General features: G+C 45.1%; 1 protein-coding gene across 2 annotated transcripts in view; it reads left to right on the top strand.

Annotated features, from left to right (window-relative positions):
• LOC147894753 (Plasma-membrane choline transporter family protein) overlaps positions 1-24106 on the top strand; it is a 45852-nt gene that overhangs the window by 7912 nt on the left and 13834 nt on the right. For both annotated transcript variants that reach the window (XM_087385177.1, XM_087385178.1), the window contains exons 2-3: positions 10292-10767; positions 12642-12825. In XM_087385177.1, coding sequence (XP_087241303.1) covers positions 10292-10767; positions 12642-12825 — 660 coding nt within the window. The remainder of the gene's footprint in view (positions 1-10291; positions 10768-12641; positions 12826-24106) is intronic.

Below are 24106 nucleotides of genomic sequence, written 5' to 3'. Positions count from 1 at the left end.
CCTCACTCCTACAAGTTACAAATCAAGAACAACAAGTGTACCACGTTGCAAGAGGCCATGAATTACGTGCGCATTTATGATGATACCATGGCCAGCGCAAAGAGAACCACAGTTGCCGACACGGGTGGGAAGAACAAGAGGAAGTTCTTCCAGTCTACCACTAGTACCAGGGAGTCGAAGTCTATAGACAACGCCTCCAAGAAACATTTGACTCAGGCGAAGAATGGTCGTGCCCGTTTCCTTCGCACCTTGAAGCTAAAGAAAGAGGGATGTTGCTTCATCTGCAAGGAGCGGGGCCACACTAGGAATGATTGTCCTAAGCGCAAGAACCAGAAGCAAGCGTCGGGACCGAAGCTCCAAGCGGGTCCGGGTACCAAAGCTAAGGGAGCTAATCAAGTTTCGATGACAAGTATTTCTGTAAATGTCATTACCTGCCCACTTTCTTGTAATTGCACTTTTAATACTTCGTTATTTGGTTGCCATGATCTTTTCCGAGTTTATGGAGAAGTTAGGGACCAAAGAGTTCACATTCTTTTTGACTCGGGCAGCTCTCACAACTTTGTTAATTACAAACTTGTGCAGAGGATGGGGCTGTCCACGATACCTAGCGATCACACTTATGAGGTGCAGCTTCCAGCTGGATCGCAAGGTTGAAGTGCTTTCTTTCCGGATTCAAGAATACACAGTGGCTCTTACGTGCTATGTCATGCACTTGGAGCATGTGGACTTGTTAATCGGAATAGAGTGGTTTAAAACCCACGATATTGTTGGTAAACTGAAAGGAAAGCAAAGAGTGAACACAAACTGAGAAATCTTGCATATAGAATGAAGAAGAGTGAGGTCCTTATGTAGGCACCTCTTACATGCTCACTGACATCACTGATGACTTCAGAGCTCCACAATCATCTCCTCAATCTGCTCCTAGATTCTCTCAATCATTCTATGTGGCTTCTACCACCACCTAACTGTGCTTATGGGCACCTAACTGTGCCTCTAGCACTCACACATAGAAACCAAGGTGTGCCCGAGGCATACACCTTGAGATATCCCAACAAAACCCCCCTCAAGGGAATGCCTCAAGCTATGTCAAGGATACAGCTAGCACAAGGTGTCTCATGCCATCTCATGGTGGTCATGGATCTATCAATGGCTAGGATCTCAAGCTAGCAAGGGTTCCCATGGGTGTAAGGTAAACAAAAGGGATACAAAGACCTTCCAATGGTTATCTCCCCTGCATGTACATGTACACAATGTCTGCAAGAGGTACCATGGAGCAAAACACATACACATGGCCTACATCATAAGGTGACCAGAGGTGTTTACAAAACACACAATAGTTTATTTCATTCATTTTGGAGGACTATCCACGCTGAGTACCTTGACTCAACATAAAAGGAGAGATCTGGAGCATACATAGAGATGTTTTAAAAAACATAATCTTCAAAGGATGCCTCATCTTGTGGAGGCACATCAACTGAAAGTAGATTGGCTTTTTCTGTCTTTGAAGTTGCTTCCTTTTTGGCAACCATTATCTTGGCAATCTTCAACAAGGAAGCCATGTTGGCATTCTCTTCCTTTGTAGCATAACAAGACATTGCTTTATGTTTTGGCTTTTTACATATTTTGCATAAGCAAGCCATGAGAGGGTCTAACCCAGGAATTGGGCAGTGTCTTCTCTCTTACAAGGCTAGAATAACAATTGAAATGCTTTCAAAATATAAGCATTTAATGTAGCAAAGTTTTGTGACCAAATTTCAATCAATGATGCTTTCACTTATATGCTTCACAGAGGTGGCTAAATGAAAGCTTTTCAATCAAAACCAGGTATAGCAACTTAAAAGAAAGTTGTAGCCACAGTTGTACTAATGCTTTTCAAAACTTCAAAACCTCAGAAATGCTAAAGTAGCATCTAATGTAGCATCACTTTCAAAACCTTGTCAAAACTGTCAAAAACAAAGGCCTGAACTTGGAGGGCTTGTATCTCACTCTCCAAAGCAAAGAAAAAGGGGCTTTCTGAGGCAAAAGAAAGCTCATATACCACAGAAGGTCCACTGAGGAGGAGGAGCGCAAATCCGCGTCAGATCGCCATAGCTCGCTTCTTCAAATTCGACTGGTTTTTCTCAGTTTTCACCTTGAATATGCAGCCATTGCTGCTCAGATTTCAGCACAGGATAGCTCAAGACATGGAGAATCTTCTCGTGAAAGGAATTAGAGAAATATGATGCAGACTCAGAGAAAACGCAGGAAAGAGAGTCGCCGATTTTCATGCAATGTCGTAGAGCAGCGGCGATGATACTTCAATTCGTTGCAGGCAGAGGTTCGCCCCTTCGAGATGTATCTCCAGCAGGAAGGGCTTGGAGAATGGCAGAGAAACGGAGGAGAACAGGCTTTAGCAAGATTTGGGAAGAAGGGGAAGAGATGGTGAAGAAGAAAAAAGATACTTCACCTTGGGGAGCACCTGTCCTCTTAAGAAAGAAGAAAGATACTTCATGGAGAATGTGTATAGATTATAAATGATTGAATAAAGTGGCAATTAAGAATCGATACCCACTACCTCATTCAGATGATCTAATAGACCGTTTGGCCAGAGCGAAGTATTTCACCAAATCTGTATCTATGCTAAACACATAAATAGAACCGCATTCCGAACTAGGTATGGACACTACGAGTTTCTTGTATTACCTTTTGGTTTGACCAATGCTCCTACCACCTTCCAGCAAATGATGAACGATTTGTTCGGAGATTTTCTGGGTAAATTCGTTGTAGTGTTCTTAGATGATATTTTGGTATATAGCCGAAGTTAGAGGATCACATAGGACACCTCCGGATTGTCTTAGTTATTCTAAGACAGCATAAGCTCTGTGCCAAGATGAGTAAATGTGACTTCTTTATGAAGGAGATCATTTACTTAGGACACAAGATTTCTTCTGAAGGTATTAGCATTGATCTGGATCGTATCCAGAAGGTTTTAGAATGGCCTATCCCTCAGACTGTGAAACAACTTAGTTATTCTAAGACAGCATAAGCTCTGTGCCAAGATGAGTAAATGTGACTTCTTTATGAAGGAGATCATTTACTTAGGACACAAGATTTCTTCTGAAGGTATTAGCATTGATCTGGATCGTATCCAGAAGGTTTTAGAATGGCCTATCCCTCAGACTGTGAAACAACTTAGTTCTTTCCTAGGATTTAGAGTATTTCTACGGAAGTCTGTGCGTGATTATTCACACATCACGGCACCCCTGACAAACATATTGAAAGGTCGTGGACGCAGGTCTATCCAGTCGATCTCTTGGAATGATGCATTGAACAAGGCTTTTGAAACCTTGAAGTTAACTATCAAGGAAGCACCCGTTCTTGCATTACCCGATCCTACCCGGCCTTATGTTTTAGAGGCCGATGCGAGTGATTTTGTGATTGGGGCAGTCACAGTTTAAGGGTTTTAAGGGAACATTCACACGGCCCCCCCCGTTAGGACACCCCGTTCCCCGTCCCAAGAGCAGAACTTCCAGAAAATTGCCTTGCCTCAGACCCTCCGAAATTCAGGGTTTACAACAAAAAATATTAGAGAGACTGGCTTCCTTGGTTCGTGACTATTGCGGGGATCCCGATGCCTGCCTTCACGCGCGCCATCGTGCAGATCCCTTCAAAGCTTGCGCTTATGCATGCACACTGTACGGGCCCCTCTCTTTTGGGCTTTCTTCCTTGTTTTAATGCTGGAAATTGGTATACTCAGTTTGGCCTGCTTGTTTTGAGTGGATTGGAGCTCTAGACACTGCTATAGGGGGTACTTGGTGGGTGGATCACCCCCTTAAAACCTCGTCTCAATCCAACTTTTCTTTGTTAGACGCCAATTTATTGTGCGGTTATATGTTTGTATTTATGATTGATCAAGCATGGTAAATAGTACCGCTAAACAATGTAACAGTGGGCAATGATTAGTAATAAAGATGTTTAAATGGTAGGTGCAAGGGTCATAGGCTAAGGGGAGCTCTAAATGGGAAGATGGAACTTGAGTAATTTCAAGCAACATTGATGAAGGGGTACTCCCGTTCAGTGTGATCATTCGTAGCATACTCTCTACCACATTGCATTCATCCGCCTTCTCTCTCCCACCTCTTGCAAGTAGGTTGAAAGAGAAACAAGTACTCTCACGAGGGTGCTCTTTCCCCATTGGAGGGCCAATAGGCATTCAAAGTCTGCATGCATTGCACACATTTGCATTCATGAAAACGTTGGAACTTCACATTTGGCATCAAAGCGGTGACAATCCACAACTGGGACCGGAAAAGAGAAGGAGCGGGCAGGAAAGGAGAGGGAGGCAGTGTCCGGACATGCAAAGTTTGGCACGGACAGTTAGAGCAAAAGAAGAGCGCATCATGGACAAGCCTGGCAGGCGTGACAACGGGAAAGGGCACGCAAAGGTTCCCGTATGGTGTGCACAGGCTTGAAGGGATCCGCACGACGGCGGGCATGAAGGCAGGCGTGACAATGGGAAAGGGCACGCAAAGGTGCCCGTATGGTGTGCATAGGCTTGAAGTGATCCACACGACGGCGGGCATGAAGGCAAGCATCGGAATCCGTGCGACAGTCAGAATCCATGGAAGCAAGTCTCTCTGATATTTTTTTCTACAAACCCTGAATTTCGGAGGGTCTAAGGCAAGGGGTTTTTCTGGAAATTTCTGCTCTTGGACTAGGAACGGGGTGTCCTAACGAGGTGATTGCCCCCTCCTATAAGGTTCTAATGACTATTAATTAACTAAATAATCATTTCTCTTGTCATGACATTTCTCTCCCTCCTTCTCTTTCTCTTTGTCCTATCCCTCTTCTTTATTTTCTAGCTCGGACCTTTGCTACACAGCAAGTCATTGTCTTAATCTTTTTTTTTAACAAAGCTCATTTGAAGAAAAAGGGGAATCACTTTCAGAAACATTGTTTCTCTCTAGAAGTCTTTCAATTGCTTTGCTACTCATGTGTTCTGGTGCTCTTTGTATCCTACAGCCTCTCTCTCTCCTCCTTTCTTTTCCTCGAGATGGAGGGTACTCGGAGCTACAATGGATCTGCAGCAGCAAAAGGTGAAGCAGTAGCCCGCACAAGGAACCCGGAATAAGAGGCGATCACATGGCGCTGACATCTACAGGGTGTACAGCTTTGTACGGTGCTGGAAAAAGGGCCTGGCAGAGGCGCAGTTATGGTGGATGTGCAGGCGCAGATGTGGAGTAGGTTTTGGGGCCTGTTTGGAGGCCCTGGTTAGGGCTGGAGAATGGGTATCCAGGAGGGCAGGAGCAGCAGCAAATAGGGCTGCAAGGGACTGACCCTGGGAGGGCATATTTATAGCCCATATGCGACAGCCAGGCAGGCCTGCATAGGGGCTGGGACCCTGCCTTGAAGTGAGGGCCAAAGCCCTGGTTTTGTGGGCCAGGGGCCCTAGTTATGAGAGCCCTTTTAGGGCAGTTTTATAGCAGCCTGGTCGGCCTGTTTGGGTCGGCCAGATTGAGGCTGCTGGTCGGTTTTTGGGGCAGGCCTTCTGCCCTTTCAAAGGAGAGGCATTTGGCCTCATAACACATCACTTGGAGCAGCCCTGAGGACAGCAGACAGGAGCAACAAAGGGGGAGCCTTAGGCCTACATTCAGGAGGACAAGGTGACCTAGGAGAAGCTGCAGACTGAGCTAGAGTGGCTGCCCACCTAGGCTGGCTGCCGGACAGCAAGGTGAAAGGGATCTAGACAGAGGGTCTACATATGCTCGAGGGCACGCGGGCTCAGAGATTTAGAAGTGCCAGGCTTGTAGTTGAAGAACCTTTTGGTATTGTATCTTGTCCTAGTTTCTGGAGGAATGGAAATATAAAGTGTTGCTTCTATATTTGTCTCTGAGCATTGTCTATTTACTGGCTTGCACATCTATGCACATAAGTTAAGAAGTTTGTGATTCCACACCCCACATCACACTGTGTGAAGTCTTCTGCTGTGCGTACCCTCTGTTGGGTCATTTCTAACATGGTATCAGAGCCCAAGGAGGCGGCTCATAGGTGTGGGAGCCTGAAGGCAGGGACCTTGCTGAAGGATGACCCTGATTCAGACGCTCTTGGGAATCGACTTCCACGACTCGAGGATTGTATCCTTGCGAGAAGGAGGGTGGCTCAGGTTCAGTCAGGTGCGTTCAGAGCTCTGGTCTACTAAAAATTGAGTTTGGTTGACTTTGCTGTGTGATATAATAGCAGAGATGTCAACCTCTACAACCTCTTCAGCCCTTGCTCTCCCTTCCTCCTCCCCTAGTTTTCTCTCATTCAGTATCCCTAACTTCAGAGAGTTTGGAAACTAGATGAGACCAACTATCGGACCTGGAAGGTGAAAATTCGGAGCCATTTAGTGGCTCGGAAGTTGTGGAAGCTGACAACAGGAGTGGAGGCGAAGCCAGAGGACATGGTGGACAGGTAAGGGAAGATAGTCATGGCAGTAGACAGAGAGGAGCTCGGAAGCTTGGGAAGACAGAGATGCCCATGCCTTGGCATTAATCATAGGGACTACGACGGACTCTGTTCTTCCACATATCTAGATGGCCGAGATGTTAGTAGAGGCGTGGGTCACTCTGAAGGATCTATACGAGACGGACAACACCTCCCGGCTTTTGCTTCTTCAGCATCAACTCTACAATCTTGATATGGAAGAAGGAGATATGGTACATAGCCACTTGACGAAGGTCAAGGTGGTGAGGGATCAGCTGGCAGCAGTTGGCTAGAAGACAGACTCATGCCATTTGGCCTTGATGGTACTGAGGAGACTACCTCGGAGTTTCAAGAGCTTTGTTATGACCGTGACAGCAGGACAGAGGACCAAACCTCTTACGTTTGAGGAGTTGGGTCTATTACTGCTACAAGAGGAAGCTCGGGAGAAGCTCTACAAGGACGACAAAGACGACAAGGTGATGCTGGTGAAGGATTACGCTAGCAAAGGAAAGGGCAAGCCTAACGGTGGCAAGTTCAAGAAAGACGACTCTGAGGACGAGGAGACTTTGAAGAGGAAGAAGCAGAAGAAGTGCTTCTACTGTGATACGCCAGGACATTTTGCAAATGACTGCAAAAAGAAAAAGGCGGATTGGAAAAACAAAAAGGAGTCCAACTTAGATTCAGAGGGAGAGGCCAAAGCAAATGTGGTAATCAAAGAGTTGTTCCTGGTGACATCACCCAGTGTTACCGAGGTTAGAAATGTTGACCAAGAAATCACAGTGAGGATGTCTAACATAGAGATGTGGGTCAACGAGGAGTCAGATGCCTTTGTAAAGGTGAAGGGCAGCATGGAGCGCTTGGTACCTTCTAGGTGCATGGTTGTTGACACTAACACAAGGGTGGATTCCATGAAGGGCCTTGGGGTCTCATGGTCAGATGGATGCTGTACTTCAGAAGGGGATAGTACAGGATTACACAGGCTCTTCGTGGGTGCCTCGATGAGGTACAGGGTTTGCTTTCAGAGCAAACACACATGCAGTACAACGGTATGGTATGTACTTGATATTTTGCATTTGAGCCTTTATAGCATGTTGTGGAGAGACTCTGCTCTTCATTTGTCCCAGGTGATACGAGGTTGGAAGGAATTGGCCTTCTTCAAAGGCAGAAGGGGAAGTATTGGTGCTTCTTCAAATCTTGGACGCAGATTGCTAGAAGGTGATGGACAAAGAGTACTGAAGCCAGAAGAGTACCTGCTTGAGAACTCAAGGAGAGTTCATGGTCGAGGTTATCTAGAAATATTCATTGGTTGTAGACCTTGCCAAAGGAAGGACGGGTTGAAACAGACCCTCAGAGCATGGTGCCTGGAAGACCTCAGGTTGTTCACTCACTATGAGGGGGACAATTGGAAGATCATGATGGCTGGATTGCTCGAGTTCGAAGGTGGGAACGTGACTGAATATTGTGGTGCCAGGAGGTGCTACCAGAGATGGACTTGTATACCAGGATGGTGTGCGGAAGCGGAACTAGACTTGGTGGAGCAGGAGCCACTGGATGAAAAACCAGGAAAAGATTTCGACATCAAAGTGTTCCAGAGGACCATGACCCGGGAGTCACTAGAGCATCATCATCGACGTGTTGGCATTGGGCTTGGATGTGTCGGTGAGAGGGGTGTTGGAAAGGTCACCTCCCCATCTGTAAGCCCCCATATGAGGAGAGCATGGGGGGGGTGAACCTAGGGTTTGAGAGACTGACACATGAGCAGCAGCATGGCTGCCATGTGGGCAAGAATCAAAGAGATGGAGGGTACCCGGAGCTACGATGGATCTGCAGCAGCAAAAGGCAAAGCAGTAGCCAGCACAAGGAACCCGGAATAAGAGGCGATCGCCTGCCACTGACATCTACAGGGTGTACGGCTTTGTATGGCGCTGGAAAAAGGGCCTGGCAGAGGCACAGTTACGGTGGATGTGCAGGCGCAGATGTGGAGCAGGTTTTGGGGCCTGTTTGGAGGCCCTGGTTAGGGCTGGAGAATGGGTACCCAGGAGGGCAGGAGCAGCAGCAAATAGGGCTGCAAGAGACTGACCCTGGGAGGGCATATTTATAGCCCATATGCAACAGCCAGGCAGCCCTGCATAGGGGCTGGGACCCTGCCTTGAAGTGAGGGCCAAAGCCCTAGTTTTGTGGGCCAGGGGCCCTAGTTATGAGAGCCCTTTTAGGGCAGTTTTATAGCAGCCTGGTTGGCCTGTTTGGGTCGGCCAGATTGAGGCTGCTGGTTGGTTTTTGGGGCAGGCCTTGTGCCCTATAAAAGGAGAGGCATTTGCCCTCATAACACATCACTTGGAGCAGCAGCAAAGGGGGAGCCTTAGGCCTACATTCAGGAGGACAAGGTGACCTAGGAGAAGCTGCAGACTGAGCTATAGTGGCTGCCCACCTAGGCTGGCTTCCGGACTGCAAGGTGGAAGGGATCTAGACAGAGAGTCTACATATGCTCGAGGTGGAGCACGTGGGCTCAGAGATCTAGAAGTGCCAGGCTTGTAGTTGAAGAACCTTTTGGTATTGTATCTTGTCCTAGTTTCTGGTCGGACGGAAATATAAAGTGTTGCTTCTATATTTGTTTCTGAGCATTGTCTATGTACTGGCTTGCACATCTATGCACATAAGTTAAGAAGTTTGTGATTCCACACCCCACATCACACTGTGTGAGCTCTTGGGCTTTACTATCAGTCTTCCGCTATGTGTACCCTCTGTTGGGTCATTTCTTACAGATATCTCTTAGGGGACAAGCATGTCTACAAATTATGAATGGAGCAAATTTTGCATGTTGAGATACCTCAATTTTGAGGGGTAGTGTCTTGCTTAGTGTCAGCTTAAACTAAAGTTGCATAGAGATCACTTTGTTTTTTGCTGTAATCATCTCCTGGAGACCATTCAAGTTCATCCAAGAGACATCATCCAATGATAACCTAAGGCCACATAAACAGTTTTTGAGGACGAGTCAGTGTTGGGGAGCTACATGTGTGCATGTTGGCAACACTGTTTGCTGTTGACACGGTGTTTATTTGTAATCTCTATCTTCAAACCATAGTCAGCCTTAGTGGCTGCAAGGTCTTAATATTAATGAAGTTAATGTGGACTAAGCCGGCGAAAAGCTTGATTATTTAATTCCTCCTTGTGTCTAAGGGTGGGCAATCTCTATCTTCAAACCAAAGTCAGCCTAATATGAATGAAGTAACTGTGGACTAAGCTACCGAATAGCTTGGTTGTTTAATTCCTCTTTGTATCCAAGGGTGGGCATTCCGTGCCATAGTCAAAGAATAGGAGGAATGGAGTATAAATTGATCATCATGGTAGTGCAGTCATGCTATTCCCCTCAGAAATGATCCCTTTGGGAGAAGGACCAGGTGTTCCAATGTCCCCAAATTTGTGGAACCCTGCCAGAGATTGCCTGCAACCATGAGGACAGGCTGAGCTGATTCCTTAGTGACTTCAACTTTATTAGGTGTGTGCACCATTGTGCAGCACCCACTTCGGTCAAAACAAAAAGACAAAGCCAGAGAAATTCCAAGTCATTTGCAGGTCTGGAAGGCAGTAGTATTGAGAAACAAAGAATTGAGAAACCACCCTTTTGCGATGCAAATCAGTGTATTTCTGACAGAGTGTTTGATTAGGTTTTAGAAGACTTGGCTCAACAATTGCAATACTCATTTATGAACTGACTCTCCTGCATTGGGAAATCTGTGTTTTGTTGGTTTTAGAAGACTTGGCTCAACAATTGCAATACTCATTTATGAACTGGCTCTCCTATTTTTTCAGTCTTGAACGTGGCCCTTTTGTTTTCTTGTTTTGGCAGGAAGATCAGGAAAGCGGCAATGGATTTGGAAGAAGCACTCCACCAGCGTTGGCAAGGGAACCAGAACCAGTCAGGCATTGGAGGGATGTTTTTTGGTTGGCAGTATTCCTCCTCCATATGGTTATTCTTGGATTGGTTATGGGAGTACTTGGACTTAACAGGTTCAGGAAAGCAGATAGGCTCAACTTGGACAAGTTTACCAATCACAGTGGCGATGAGAGTTCACAAGACACAACAGAAGAGTTTTGGCCATTATATGGCACAGCTGGGGCTATTGGTGCTGTTGTTGCATGGGCCTGGTTGGTGATTCTTGGCCACAAAGGAAATCAGATGATGAAAATTGCAGTTCACAGCACCACAACCTATCTGGCACTTGTTAGTGTGTTTTGTTTCTGGATTGGGGAGATATTTTGGGGCATCGCATGTGCTGTGGGTGCGGTGCTGCAGTTTTTATATGTCATATCAGTGATGGATAGGTATAGTTTTGCACTTGGCACGAGACTTTTATTCATCTTTTCCTTTGCAGACTAAATTCAAATCTTGTTTTAAATTTCAGCCTCTTCTTGAGACTTGCCTTCTGTTCAAATCGAAGTTCTGACCTGCAGTAACATTTGTTGAGAGACTTGTTTTTTTCTTTCACTAAATCAAAGTTTTTTTTTTTTTTTGGGTGTGGGTGTGTGTGTGTGTATGTGTGGGGCTGCGAAATCAGAGTCATGGTCTGGTTCTCTGTCAATATTGCCTTCGCTTCACAATGCATGTTGTTCTAGACATCATGGACTTTATGATCCATTTTTACATTAGCAGCAGGTAAAAATGGATCGTAAAGTTCATGACGTATTGAACCATATGCAAGTGGGAGGGTTTCAGGGAGCAGCTGGGAGCAAGACTGGAGCTCCTCCTCCACTACCATTTTTACATTAGCAGGTGTAACTGCTTGCTTTGCCGTCTCATGCTCTTTTGTACCTGCAAATGTTTTCTTTAGATCCCTGGATGTGCACTTATGGCCAGTTTTAACAATGATCGTCGAATGTGCGTCTCTTTTCCCATCAGAGCATGATCATGCATATATGAATTTCATTGCAGTTCTATTTGAACAAATGCGTGAAATTGCTTGTATTTGCAGTCTTGGCAGTCGCATTTGCATTTACTTTTGGTATTTCCATCAGCATTTACCTTTGGCATTTCAATCAGCATTAAGCATTATCATAAGCATGAGCACTTAGCCTAGACGGTAACCGAAGCTTAAAAACTTACGTTGAAGCTTTTTTTGGTTTATGTGATTCAATCAGACAGCATTGCTGCTACTAATGGGTTGCACTTTTGGAAGCCTTCTCATTACTATAATTTATTACGTTTATGATGTGAACTCCATTTTCCAAGGATAGGTGGAGATTGTGTGTCGTCTAGTTTAAGTTTATGGGGAGTTTGTCTCAATGACTTATCCATATGTTTTCCCCTTCTAGTTGTCGTCAAGGCTCTCAAGGTCATATGCCTTTTTATGGCAGCGAAAGAATTTTTTTCCCCTCTAGCAGCAATGTGTATATGGATGTCTTATCACATTTTGTCGTTTTTGACTGGTGTTTTCTTAGCTCGTTCAGATTGCCTTCATATGCAAAATCTCTTCATTAGGTGGGTAGTATTGGCCCTAGTCTTCCTGAGACCCTCTCCTTATTCCGGGCCTCTCAAAACCAAAAGGAGCTGTGCTAGGATAGTGATGACGTTGCCAAATTATGTTTGATTAGCAGGGGCTCCCTTCTTTTTTGTTTTGTGTTCATATTTGCCTCTTTTATTTCTTGGTTTCGAATTTTCTGATTTCCTTTCCATATAAAATATGTGCAAGGCTTGATTTACTTCTATTTTTCTTTGTGTTGACCGTATTTTGGGCTGATCTGTAGCACACACCTCTGATTTGCACTTTCATATCATAAGAATTTAACTTTCCCTCACAGCGCCTTCAGAATTCTAGGGTCAATACGTTTTAAGAAATTGTGACTATCATAATCTTGTGTACAGAGATCTGCTTGTATCAGTTTTCAACGTACTTGTCATGCTTTGTATCATTCTGCATCCTGTTTCAGGCAACTTAGACTCTTAATCAGCAGCCTTTTAAGCCTTTTAAGCATTTCTGTTGTGATCATGGTGCGGTTGGGCAACAGGAATCAATATATTGGAAATTGTTGGACAGTTGTCTTTATACTCTTCATGCTTCACATGTTTACCATAAAGATGCAAGTTTCAAGTTTATTTAAAGTAGAGCTGAAAAGCAGGCCTTTGGCCCTGCATACCCAACAAAGAATGGCTGGTTGTGGTCTAAAATCAGTCATGCTGTGATTCCTTCTCAATGAAATAGGCTTCCATTCTCCATGTTGGTGCTCCGTAAGGCTGTGAAGATGGTATGGGATCTCCCTGAAGCAGCAAAAATCTCTTATGCTTTTCTGGCAGCAATGCTTATGTGGATGACTCTTTGGACTTTTGGAGTATCTGGTGTCGTTGCTTCCAACATGGGTGAAGGTGGTCGTTGGTGGTTGCTTGTGGTGAGTATCTGATCCTTTCTTCACGTTAGCTAGCTGCTGGCAATGACATGTTCTTGTACTCGCTTTTTTTCTATGATGCTTTTTCCAAGGCCCAATGGCATTTCCCATTCTGAAGAATTTCCTAAAATTTATTCAGTTTGGGATATTTATCATCTAGTTAATCTACAGGATTTAAAAATGCTATGAGTGATACGTCCATATGTCATGGGCGGGTGATGTGATGTGTATGGATTTGACTCAAGCAATCTCTGCAGATCATTGTACATCATCATCTTTTGAGCTCAGCACGTCCAGCAAGTATTGCCAGTATTGTGTGACCATGGCCTATCATGTGTGCCTAAACATATTTGTTAGCATATTGCGTGTGGGATGAGGATGGTATCCTCATAGAAGTCATAATCTCTGATTGCCTGTATTGGCAATGAGAGAATCTCCCCCTGCTGCCCAGAGCACATACTTTCGATATTTTCATAGGATGCTAATAGCCTATTGAAATCCTGGCATATAGTTGTCTCCAGAAATATATATATATGTGTGTGTGTGTGTGTGTGTGTATTTGATGCGATACAGAAATATGGGGTCGAGGCTCTTTTGAGATGGAGCCATATGTATGTAACGGGCATGCTCATCTTTATTGATGTAGATTTAGATGCTCGTTGGGGAGAGACTAAAATGAAAATGTTTAGACTTCACAAGCAGTTGTAGCTTGAATGAAGAGATTTTGGACTACCTTTTGATTAGCCTTCTCCTTTAGTGCTAGCCTTCATCATGGCTGAGTCTGCCCTTCACCTCCGGAGTGCCGACAGAAACTTAGTACGAAGACTTTGTATAAATGGATGCTCAAGTATGTGTGGGTGTGTGGATTTGTATGTGTGAGAGCATATTTTTATACTATGGTCTACACCCACTGTTGGGTGCTGATGACGTCAGTGGGGATGTCATAGTAGCTAGTCCCTGCTATGCATGATGAAGTTTATGGTTTTCAACCTTGTGAGTGACTATCATGAGATTGAAACTGCACTATGTTGTGTTTTTAGAGGATGAGTTTGGGAATGTTCCTGGATTCATCTAGGTATATGCTCATCTTTATTGATGTAGCCCCAAATCAGTGCGGGTCTCTGTCATGTATAAAGTATCCATGCATACACAGTACGATGGATAGGTTCCTCTTTGGGCTTTGGTGTGTGTCTGTGTGTATGACAAGAGTCTTTCCTTTGAAACTGTCATAGAAGCTGCTTGGTAGCAGAATTAAACTTCTTGTTACCAATCCATAAAGCAATGGCCAAAGCAGTGTGGTAAAAAGAGGGGGCCTTCGTTCCTGAATGATGACTACCCCATCTCTGTGCACAGCCCATTTTCCCTTGGCTGTGCCTCCATGACCTTCTTGAGGCCCGCCTTCCAATGCTTTATCTGCTTTTAAGTAAGGTCCTCTTTGACATAGATGGAGAAACTTATCTAGGCAATTCGCTTTACCAAGACGGCATGTCTAACTTTTGCATCCTTGAATTAATGTTCTGCATAATTTTCTTCACTATATCAGCCCCCAAATACGCAGAACCAAACCATAGTTGGCATAAGTTGGATCTGCTTTATGTTCTGTGATCTCCTCATGAAGGTCAATGTTGTGAACTTTGTTTTCCACTTATATTGTCATATCATTCATTGACTTTGTCTGACTGTTGATCATTCTCTGAATAGCAAAACAAGCTGTTGTGCAGGATGAGATGTATTTATTACCTCTTGGACGACTTCTTGCTTTCTCTTACTTTCCAATTCATGGATTTTATTCTCCATTGCTGCAAGTCAGAGATTGAGTTCTCTTATCTCTTGTTGTAGCTGAAATATCTGTAAATGCTTGTATGTTAGAAAATACCCAACAGAGGGTACACGTAGCGGAAGACTTATAGTAATGCCCAGGAGCTCACACAGTGTGCGGTGTGGGTGTGGAATCACAGACTTCTTTACTTATGTGCATACAATAGGTGTGCAAACTCATCAATAGACAATGAACCAATCAGATAGAGAAACCACCAAATAATATATTTCCGTCCACAACTATGGACACAATACAAAAGAGACAAATCCAGAGTCCCACCAATGGTGTGGTCCTCTGATCTTACCACAAAAGTCCTCCTCCTATCTGCTGGCTATCTCTAGACTAGAGTCCGCGTGCTCCACCTAGAGCGTGAGTAGACTTTCCGTCTAGAATGATCTTCTCCACCTCGCTGTCTGGAAACCAGTGTAGGTGGGCAGCTTCCTGCAAGCTAAGTCTGCAGCACAAGGCACTTCTTTCTCCTCCTGACTGTAGGCCCAAAGAAAGCCCTGCTGCTACTCTTTCTGCTGATGGAATTGCTGCTCCAGATGATGCCCAAATGAGGCCTGAATGGCCCCCTTATATAGCCCTCAAGGGCCTGGCCAGCCAACCGACTCAGTCTGTACAAAAACCGACTGAGTCTGTACAAAAAACCGACTGAGTCTGCTTGGGAAAAACTGCCCTTAAAGGGCTCACAATTCAAGCCTTTTATGGCCCAAACTTCCAGGGTTTTTGGCCCTCCATTCAAGGCAAATATGCAGCCTATAAAAGGCCTGCCACCTCCCCACTGCCAGTCACATTCCTTGCGGCAGATCTGAGCCTGCACTCCCTGCCATGTCTGCGCCTCTGCAAACAGTGCGCCTCCATGTCCTAGATCCTCCGCAATCTGTCCCAGACTGTCTTGCTTCTGCTCCGTACTTTCCTGGCCCTGTGTCCTGCCCTTAACAGTCCTAGATGTGCTGCCCACATGCCAGCCATGATGCTGTCTATCTGGCAGCCCCTTTCTCTCTTTTCCTGTTGGGTACTGCCCTAGGTCTCCCTCCCCCATGCTCTCCTCATATGGGGGCTTACAGATGGGGAGGTGACCTTTCCAACACCCCCTCTCACCGACACATCTCAGCCCAATGCCAATACGTCGATGAAGATGCTCCAGTAACTCCCTGGTCGTAGTCCTCTGGAACCTTTCGGTGTCGAAATCTTTTCCTGGCTTTTCATCCAGTGGCTCCTGCTCCACCAGGTCCGGTTCCGCTTCCGCACACCATCCTGGTACACAGGTCCGTCTCTGGTAGCACCTCCTGGTACCACCTCCTTCAGTCACATTCCCGCCTCTGAACTTGAGCAACCCAGCCGTCACGATCTTCCAGTCGTCCCCCTCATAATGAGTGAACAACCTGGAGTCTTCCAGGCACCATGCTCTGAGGGTCTGTTTCAACCCGCCGTCCTTCCTTTGGCAAGGTCTGCGACCAATGAATATTTCCAGATAATCGGGACCATGAACTCTCGCTGAGTTCTCAAGCAGGTACTCTTCTGGCTTCAGTACTCTTTGTCCACCACTTTCTAGCAATCTGCGTCCGAGATTTGAAGAAGCACCAAAACTTCCCCTTCTGCCTTCGAAGAAGGCCAATTCCTTCCAATCTCTTATCACCTGAGACAAATGAAGAGCAGAATCTCTCCACAGCATGTTATAAAGGCTCAAATGCAGAAAATCAAATACATACCAGACTGTTGTACTGCCTGAATGTTCGCTCTGAAAGCAAACCCTGTACCTCAATGAGGCACCCGCCAAGATCCTGTGTAATCCTGTACTGTCCCCTTCTGAAGTCCAGCATCCATCTGACCATGAGACCCCAGGGCTTTCCATGGAATCCACCCACGTGTCAGTGTCAACAGCTACACACCTGGAAGGTTCCAAGCACTCCATACTGTCCTTCACCTTCACAAAGGCATCTGACTCCTCGTCGACCCAACTCTCTATGTCAAACATCCTTACTGCGATTTCGGGATCAACATACCTGACCTCGGTAACACTCAGTGATGTCACCAGGAACAATTCTTCGATTACCACATTAGCGTTGGCCTTTCCCTCTGAATCTGGGTCAGACTCCTGTTTGTTTTTCAGATCCGCCTTTTTCTTTCTGCAGTCCTTTGTAAAATGTCCGGGCGTATCACAATAGAAACACTTCTTCTTGTGCTTCCTCTTCGAAGTCCCCTCGTCATCAGAGTCATCTTTATTGGACTTGCCACTGTTAGGCTTGCCCTTTCCCTTACCTGCGGAATCCTTCACCGGCATCGCCTTGTCGTCTTTGTCCCCATTGTAGAGCTTCTCCCGAGCTTCCTCCTGTAGCAGTAAGGGACACAACTCCTCAAATGTCAGAGGTTTGGTCCTCTGTCCTGCTGTTACAGCTGTAACAAAGCTCTTGAAACTCCGAGGCAATCTCCTCAGTACCATCAAGGCCAGATGGCATGAGTCTGTCTTCTGACCAATCGCTGCTAACTGATCCCGCACCACCTTGACCTTCGTCAGATGATCATGCACCGTATCGCCTTCTTCCATATCAAGATTGTAGAGTTGATGCTGAAGAAGCACGATCCGGGACGTATTATCTGTCTCGTACAGATCCTTCAGGGTGGCCCACGCCTCTACTGACGTCTCGACCAGTTGGATATGCGGAAGAACAGAGTCTGCCGTAGTCCCTATTATTATTGCCAGGGCATGGGCATCTCTTTCTTATCTACACCATGAGTTCAGCCAGGAGTGAACCCTCTCCACCTAGGCAATCTACAAAGGAAGTGATCTCATTGATATAGAGCCCGTAGAGAGTCGGTGAGAGAGGGCAGTCACTCCGATAGTGCTCTCAACCCAGTCTGATAGACCTCTTGGGGCACGCACCCTTCCTCTGTCAGACTCATATAGACTCATGACCCCCCAGATCATGATCTCTGGGAGCTGCAACTTCTGTAACCTCCCGATCAGGCGAGAATGTGGGACAGTATCAACTTTCTGATGCCTCGACTTCGCCTCCTCAATGATAGCCCTCAAGGTGAAAATGTAGTCCAGGGTGTCTCCGAAAACCAGCCTGCCCAACCTGCCCAAGAGACCGCTGCTTGTGACCCTGTGTGTGGCTGCTAATCTCCGTCTCTAGTAGCGACCCATATATTTTAGCCAAAGTGTGGCCAATCATAAGAGTGCGGTAGTTCCCAGTGTCCATGGAATCACGTGTCTTGTGTATCGGTACTATGGTGGTGGTGCTCCAAGTAGGCAGGAAGCCATGGCATACAACATGGTTGAACAGTTGTGCTAGGATCGGGGTCAAGACCTCTTGTCCATGTGCAAAGTGCTCAGTGCGTAGTCCCTCATAATCTGGTGATCTCCGGTGATGAAGCCGTAGAAGAGCAGCCCATACATTCTGTGCAGTAACAAGTGACATGTAGTGGGTCTGGGCATAGAGGACATATTAGGTGGTGCTTGACTCGGGACATCATAGAGAGCATGCATACGTATGCCAGAGTGCTAGATCTGTGATGGGGGTGGGTGACTTTCCTCTGACAAGAGTCTCCATCCCGTAGTAGGATCTCCACCGCGAAAGCATCCGATCACCTCATCCATCCTGTGTATGAGGAAAGCACGCTTAGTATGCCGTGTCACTCGGCGTGAGATCTGCTGTGCCTTTGGTAAAGTCCAAAGTCCCCAATGCTCGATCCTGTGTGAGGTGAGCTCTCCTCTCTCCGCACTCATTGTCAAACCAGGGGTTCTGGGGTATCTTTCCATCTGGAACACTCGCAGATCGAGTTGTGGGAAAGGATTTGGTGGCAACATCTTGTATCATCAAGACAAGGGTATCTAATGTGTGTGCGAGGTTCATGCCCTCTCCAAGTAAGATTGGAACCTCAGAAGCTAGGTGGCTCACGTACACCGGTTTAAGAGCACGGTCAAAATGGATCTGAACCCGAGTGGGTGGCGGGGGGGGCCTCACATGGCTTGCATGGCAAGGCATGAGTGGTTAGCCCCGAGTGGAGGAGGCGGCACAATAAAATCGCGTAGCCGTGGAGCAAGTGCTCATATTTAATTAAGTTTCCAACCTCATAAACACAGCCTACCAAAAATGGATGTTAAATTTGCTATCCCGGTCACTAACAATGCCGGCCGGTAGCCCATACAATTTATAAATATGTTCCACAAATAGCCTAGGTAATTCAGGAGTTTTAACCTCTTCATTGGTTGGAATCAAGGGAGCCAGCTTGGTCAATCGATCCACAATTATCCATACAGAGTCGTGCCCCCTTTGTGTCCTAGGTAAACCAACAATAAAATCCATGGAGATGCTTTCCCATTTGCTAGATGGAATCTCCAATGGGTGTAGGAGACCTCCTACCTTAAGGCGTTCAGCTTTATTGACTTGGCATTTTTGACACTTCAATACATGTCTTGGACATGTGATGTGTCACCATTTCCATGTGACTCCTCAGTGAAAGCCTCTCGATTAGTTGGATCCCTCTTCACAATTGCTTTCCATATTTCAGAAAAGTGAGAATCAAACTCACATTTTCCTTTTAAGGACTCAAGGAAATCATTTTGGAATTGAGTAAAACTCAATTCATTAACAATTGGCATTCGGCTAAGGGAGTCTGCTACCACATTGAACTTTCTGATATGTCAATTATATATTAAAATCTTGCATTAATTTAGCCCATCTAGCTTTTCTACCTTTAAGCTTTGGCTGATTGCAAATCCATTTAATACTTTCTTGATCAAAGATGATCTCGAATTTGGCACCATACAAGTAGTGCCTCCACTTCTTCAAAGCATAGACTATAGCATACAGTTCCTTCTCATATGCTAAGTAATTCCATTGGGCACGCTCTAACTTCTTGCTTTCAAAACCACTGGTCAACCCTTTTGTAAGAGTATTGTCCCAACAGCAAAATCATTGGCATCTGTCTCAACCACGAATGGTTCATTGGGATCTACTACCTTTAAGACATGAGCTGATGCTATAGCTACTTTTAATTTTTCAAAAATCCTCTTTTGAGGTTCATCCCATATGAAGATGCTTCCCTTTCCCTTAAGCTGGTCCGTCATCGGAACAGCAATCTTAGCATAATCTTGAATGAATCTCCTATAGAATCCAGACAAATCCAAGAATATCTGTAATTCTTCTAGGATGTGGCCATTCCAATATGGCCCTTACTTTTTCAGGATCCATACGAATCCCTTCTTGGAATATTATATGTCCCAAGTACTTCACTTCTTTTACAAAGAATTCACGTTGGATTCACTAGCAAAAAGTGAGTTATCTCTAAGCAGCTGGAACACTTTTTCCAAATGTTCCAAATGTTTTTTTCTGGTTTTACTATAAATAAGGATATCATATAAAAATACTACAGCAGATTTTCCTAAATATGGCCTTATGACACTATTCATAAGTGTCATGAAAGTTGCTGGAGCATTTGTTAACCCAAATGGCATTACTTTAAACTGATAATGCCCATACTTAGTGCGAAATGATGTCCTAGGGACATCCTCTTCTCTAATTCGTACTTGGTGATATCCTGACCTTATATCAATTTTAGTAAAAAAATTTGTTCCTTACAATTGATCAAGGAGCTTATCAATATGAGGCACAAGATCCTTATTTTTTATGGTTATTTTATTTAGTGCTTGGCCATCTATGCATAAATGCATAGTATCATCCTTTTTCTTTACTAGTAAAACTAGTGCAGACTAAGCTGACCTACTTGGTTGGAATTCGGCCCTTCCTAAGGTATTCAGTTAATTGTCTCTTGACCATAAGTTCCTCCTTTTGACTAAGCCTATATGGAGGTTTACAAACAGAGGTACTTCTCTCTCTGAGGGTAAACCATAAGGCAAATCAACCGGAAAAACATCTTTAAATTTAACAATTAAATCATTAAAAGAAGATTTATACTTGTTAACATTTTAAAAAACAAGATTACTTCTTTCTGATGCAGAAGACATAAAATCACCAATAAAAGTAAGTTCACAAAGATACACCTCGCATTCTTGTTGTGGGTGCCATCCTCATGATAGACCTCTATCTCAGTGTACTTTTCAGTACCATTAAGTGGCAACACCTGCACTGCATGTACTTGTTTTTGTGGAGGTCTATTTGGGGCTTTAGCTCCCGCTGTTTGTTTTTAGGGTAGTTCCAAGCAGCATGGTCTTTGCCCAGACATTTGAAGCAAATATTTTCTTGCTTGGTTCTTTCATAATCCTCTTTCTTCAAGAGAGGATATTTTTGTGTTTGAGGTTTCTTAGGTGGTGCCTGAGAAGCGTCCTTTTTGAAAAGCCTCTTCCTTTTCAAATTGGAAAATTTGTGTAACTTAGGAATAAAACCTGTTTGTTCCGAAGTTCGAGCTTTGGATTTCCCCGTAGTATCGTCGTATATTTGGGCATATTTAATTGCTTCTTCAAAGGTCTTGGGAGAATTTCTTCTCGCCTCGACCTTATAAGTGTCTTCTAGACCTCTCACGAAACCCCTTATCTTTGGGAATTCATCGATCCCTTTCAACTTAAGGATTGCCTCCCTATAGTTCGCTATGTACTGTACTAGAGTGTTCTTACCCATAGTTCAATTGTCCAAAGCCTCCCAAGCTCTTTCTAACTCATTTTCAGGTAAAAATTCTTTTAAGAAGGCTTGTACAAATTCAGCCCAATACTTGGGAATTCTATCATTTTCCCTGAGGCTCATCCACCATTTATAGGCCTTATTTCCAAGGGAAATACTCGCTTCCACGAATTAATTTTTAGGAGGGGTATTCCTGAGGTGATGCAAGTCTTGCCATTTTTGCAAGAACGTATTTGTCGCGTCCTTGTTGTGTTCTTTCTCTTCCCCATTGAAAATTGGTGGTTTCAAGTCCTTAAGAATATCCGAGGTTTCTTTAAGTCGAGAGCCTAGAGGTGGACCTCTGAACTAGGCTAGGAGTCGTCGGTGATTGTACCATAGGAGTTACCGATTAAGAATCAGATAGCTTGGTTATGGTGCTAACCTTTGTAACGGCTGAGTTTGCCCTTCATCTCCGGGGTGCCAATAGAAACTCAGTACGACTACACCCATTGTTGGGCGCTAATGACATCAATGGGGATGTCGTAGTTGCTAGTCCGTGCTATGTGTGATGGAGTTAATGGTTCTCAATGTTATGAGAGACTATCATGAGACTGAAACTGCACTATTGTTTTTAGAGGATGAGTTATGCTTGGTAAAAATCTTTATTTTCTGAAATTTCAAGTTATTTAAAAAAATGCATATGTTTCCTACTGTTTAGTTAGATAGTTTAGTTAGATACTAGTTGTCTAGGGTCGAGCATTTGAGGGGGGACCTCCATTGAAGGGGTAAGGGGCATTAGTGTCCCACAAGTTGAGACGTATCTCTTTAAGAGAATGTAAAGACCACGCCCCACCCAAGGCCTCAAACATGGGGTCAATCAAATAGAATGCAGACCAAACCAACAACAAAAAATGTTTGCAGTAGCCTTGGCTGTGGGCCTGTGAACATGAAAGAAATACAAGACAAGACGAGAAACTAATAGGCCTAATAGGTTATGTGAAAAGGCCAACCAAACTCAAGCTAACCCTAGACTAGCCCTTTGAATAGAGCTAATTGCTAGAAATGTAAGGGTGAAAACAGAAGTCAAACTGGAGTAGTATTGGTCAAGTAAACACGTGGCATGATGATCTGCTGTGGCATGTTGATGTGGCATGTTGACCTGGCATGCTGATGTGGCATGATGAGATGGCAGATTGGGGTGGCAGCCTCGACATGTGGCATGTACACATGGCAACCCATGAGACACATGGCAGCCTCGACATGTGGAGGGCCATGCATGAATCATGGCACCACTTGTCCCTACAAGAACTCCAGCCCCCATGCAGTCCACCAATTTTCAATGGAGCCAGCCCCCATGCCAAAGTGGGCGCACTCCCACGTTTTTGAAGCTGCCCCCTGCTACATCTATAAAAAAAACACTCCCCCACCCTCATTTACACAGTTTTATATTTCCCTGCAGCCTCTCCTTCTGTAGCAGCTCCAATGGGAACTCCGCCTGCCTCTGCAGCTCCTTCCCCATGTAGTCCAGCAGCAGCTCCTCCTGCTCCTTCTACAGCAGCAGCAGCAGTCCCTTTTCGGCTCCTTCCTTTGCAGCAGCTCCTCCCACTCCTTCTGCAGCAGTGGCAGCCCCTTCTGCTCCTCTCTGCAGCAGCAGCCCTCCTACAGCAACTCTTTCTCCTGCTTGCTGTAGCTTTCCCTTCACACAATCCTGCTGATGCAGCTACTCGTACGGCTCCTCCATGCAGCCCGGATGGTGTAACTCCTGCAGTTCCTCTTCCCCACAGCCTTACAGCAGCCTTTCTCCCATGCAGTGCTGCTCCCAGTGTCCCACTGTTGATGCAACTATACTTATAACTACGAGGAAAATTTGTAGCAACGTGCATTGTTTCTGCATAGTTGCATCAGTGAACTAGAAGTATTTAGCTATGCTAAATCAGAATCTCTTTTTCTAAGCATTGGCTAAGTGTTACTGATGTGTGGAAGCAGTGGTAAATTGTGCTGGCATCTTCCCTTGGGATTGGAGAGCCCTTGGAGCCTTGAGTATCCTAGCTAGGTTATCTTTTGAGAAGTATCTATATATATAGGCTTCCACACACTTGAAATATCTCGCCCCTACAGTAGAATCCGTTCGCGTGGCCTCCCAGTGCTCACAGCCTTGAGCTTCATTTTCATGTCTTGTACATAGCTCTGGCTATAGTCCAAGTCCTTTCAGTTTGGTCTCAAGTTTGGAAGGGTGTTGATAAGATTTACTTCAACACCTTGGTTATTGTATGTCATTGTAATAAGGAGCCTAGATAGGGGGGGTGGGGAGGGGTTCATATGTCAAAACGAGGGAGAACTACTAAACATTTTGTTTAGTTTCTGGTGGAATTTTCTTGAGTGGAGGTCCACATCGTCTCTCATTGAACCAACCATTTGGCACACTCGCACACACACCCTTTATGACATCCCCCACTAGCCTACACCAGACCTCCCATACCTACCACGCCCCACCTTTTGCTCACTCTTTACTACCGGTGATATAAGAAACACAACTCTCAAGCTACACAATGGCCGAGCCAAAGATCATGAGGAGCTATGTACTGAGTACATTGCACATGGGATTAGCACCCTAGCCTCGAGCTTGGCAGATGTATTCGATGAACAGATTTCGTGTACACCTGAACCCTTAACACCATTATCCCAATCCATGAGTTTTAAAAACTACAAGACCAGCATGATCGGCCATGTCCTATATAAGATTTATGCATCAGCACTTGGTACCCATGTTAGCCGGTTTGCTGAGTGTGAGGGATTCAGAGCTATGGGGTAGTAGGCTTTTGGACCGATCATGCTACACTGGACCACATCTTCACACTGATAGTAGTTGTTGAGGAGCCCGAGCATTGAAGCAGCGAGTTTG

Source organism: Dipteris shenzhenensis, chromosome 14 (assembly GCF_047967505.1).
Source record: "Dipteris shenzhenensis isolate YYH24624 ecotype China chromosome 14, Dip_SZ_1.0, whole genome shotgun sequence".
Lineage (NCBI taxonomy): Eukaryota > Viridiplantae > Streptophyta > Polypodiopsida > Gleicheniales > Dipteridaceae > Dipteris > Dipteris shenzhenensis.
The sequence above is the reverse complement of the archived record's forward strand: the minus strand, read 5'-3'. Positions and strand labels throughout refer to the sequence as shown.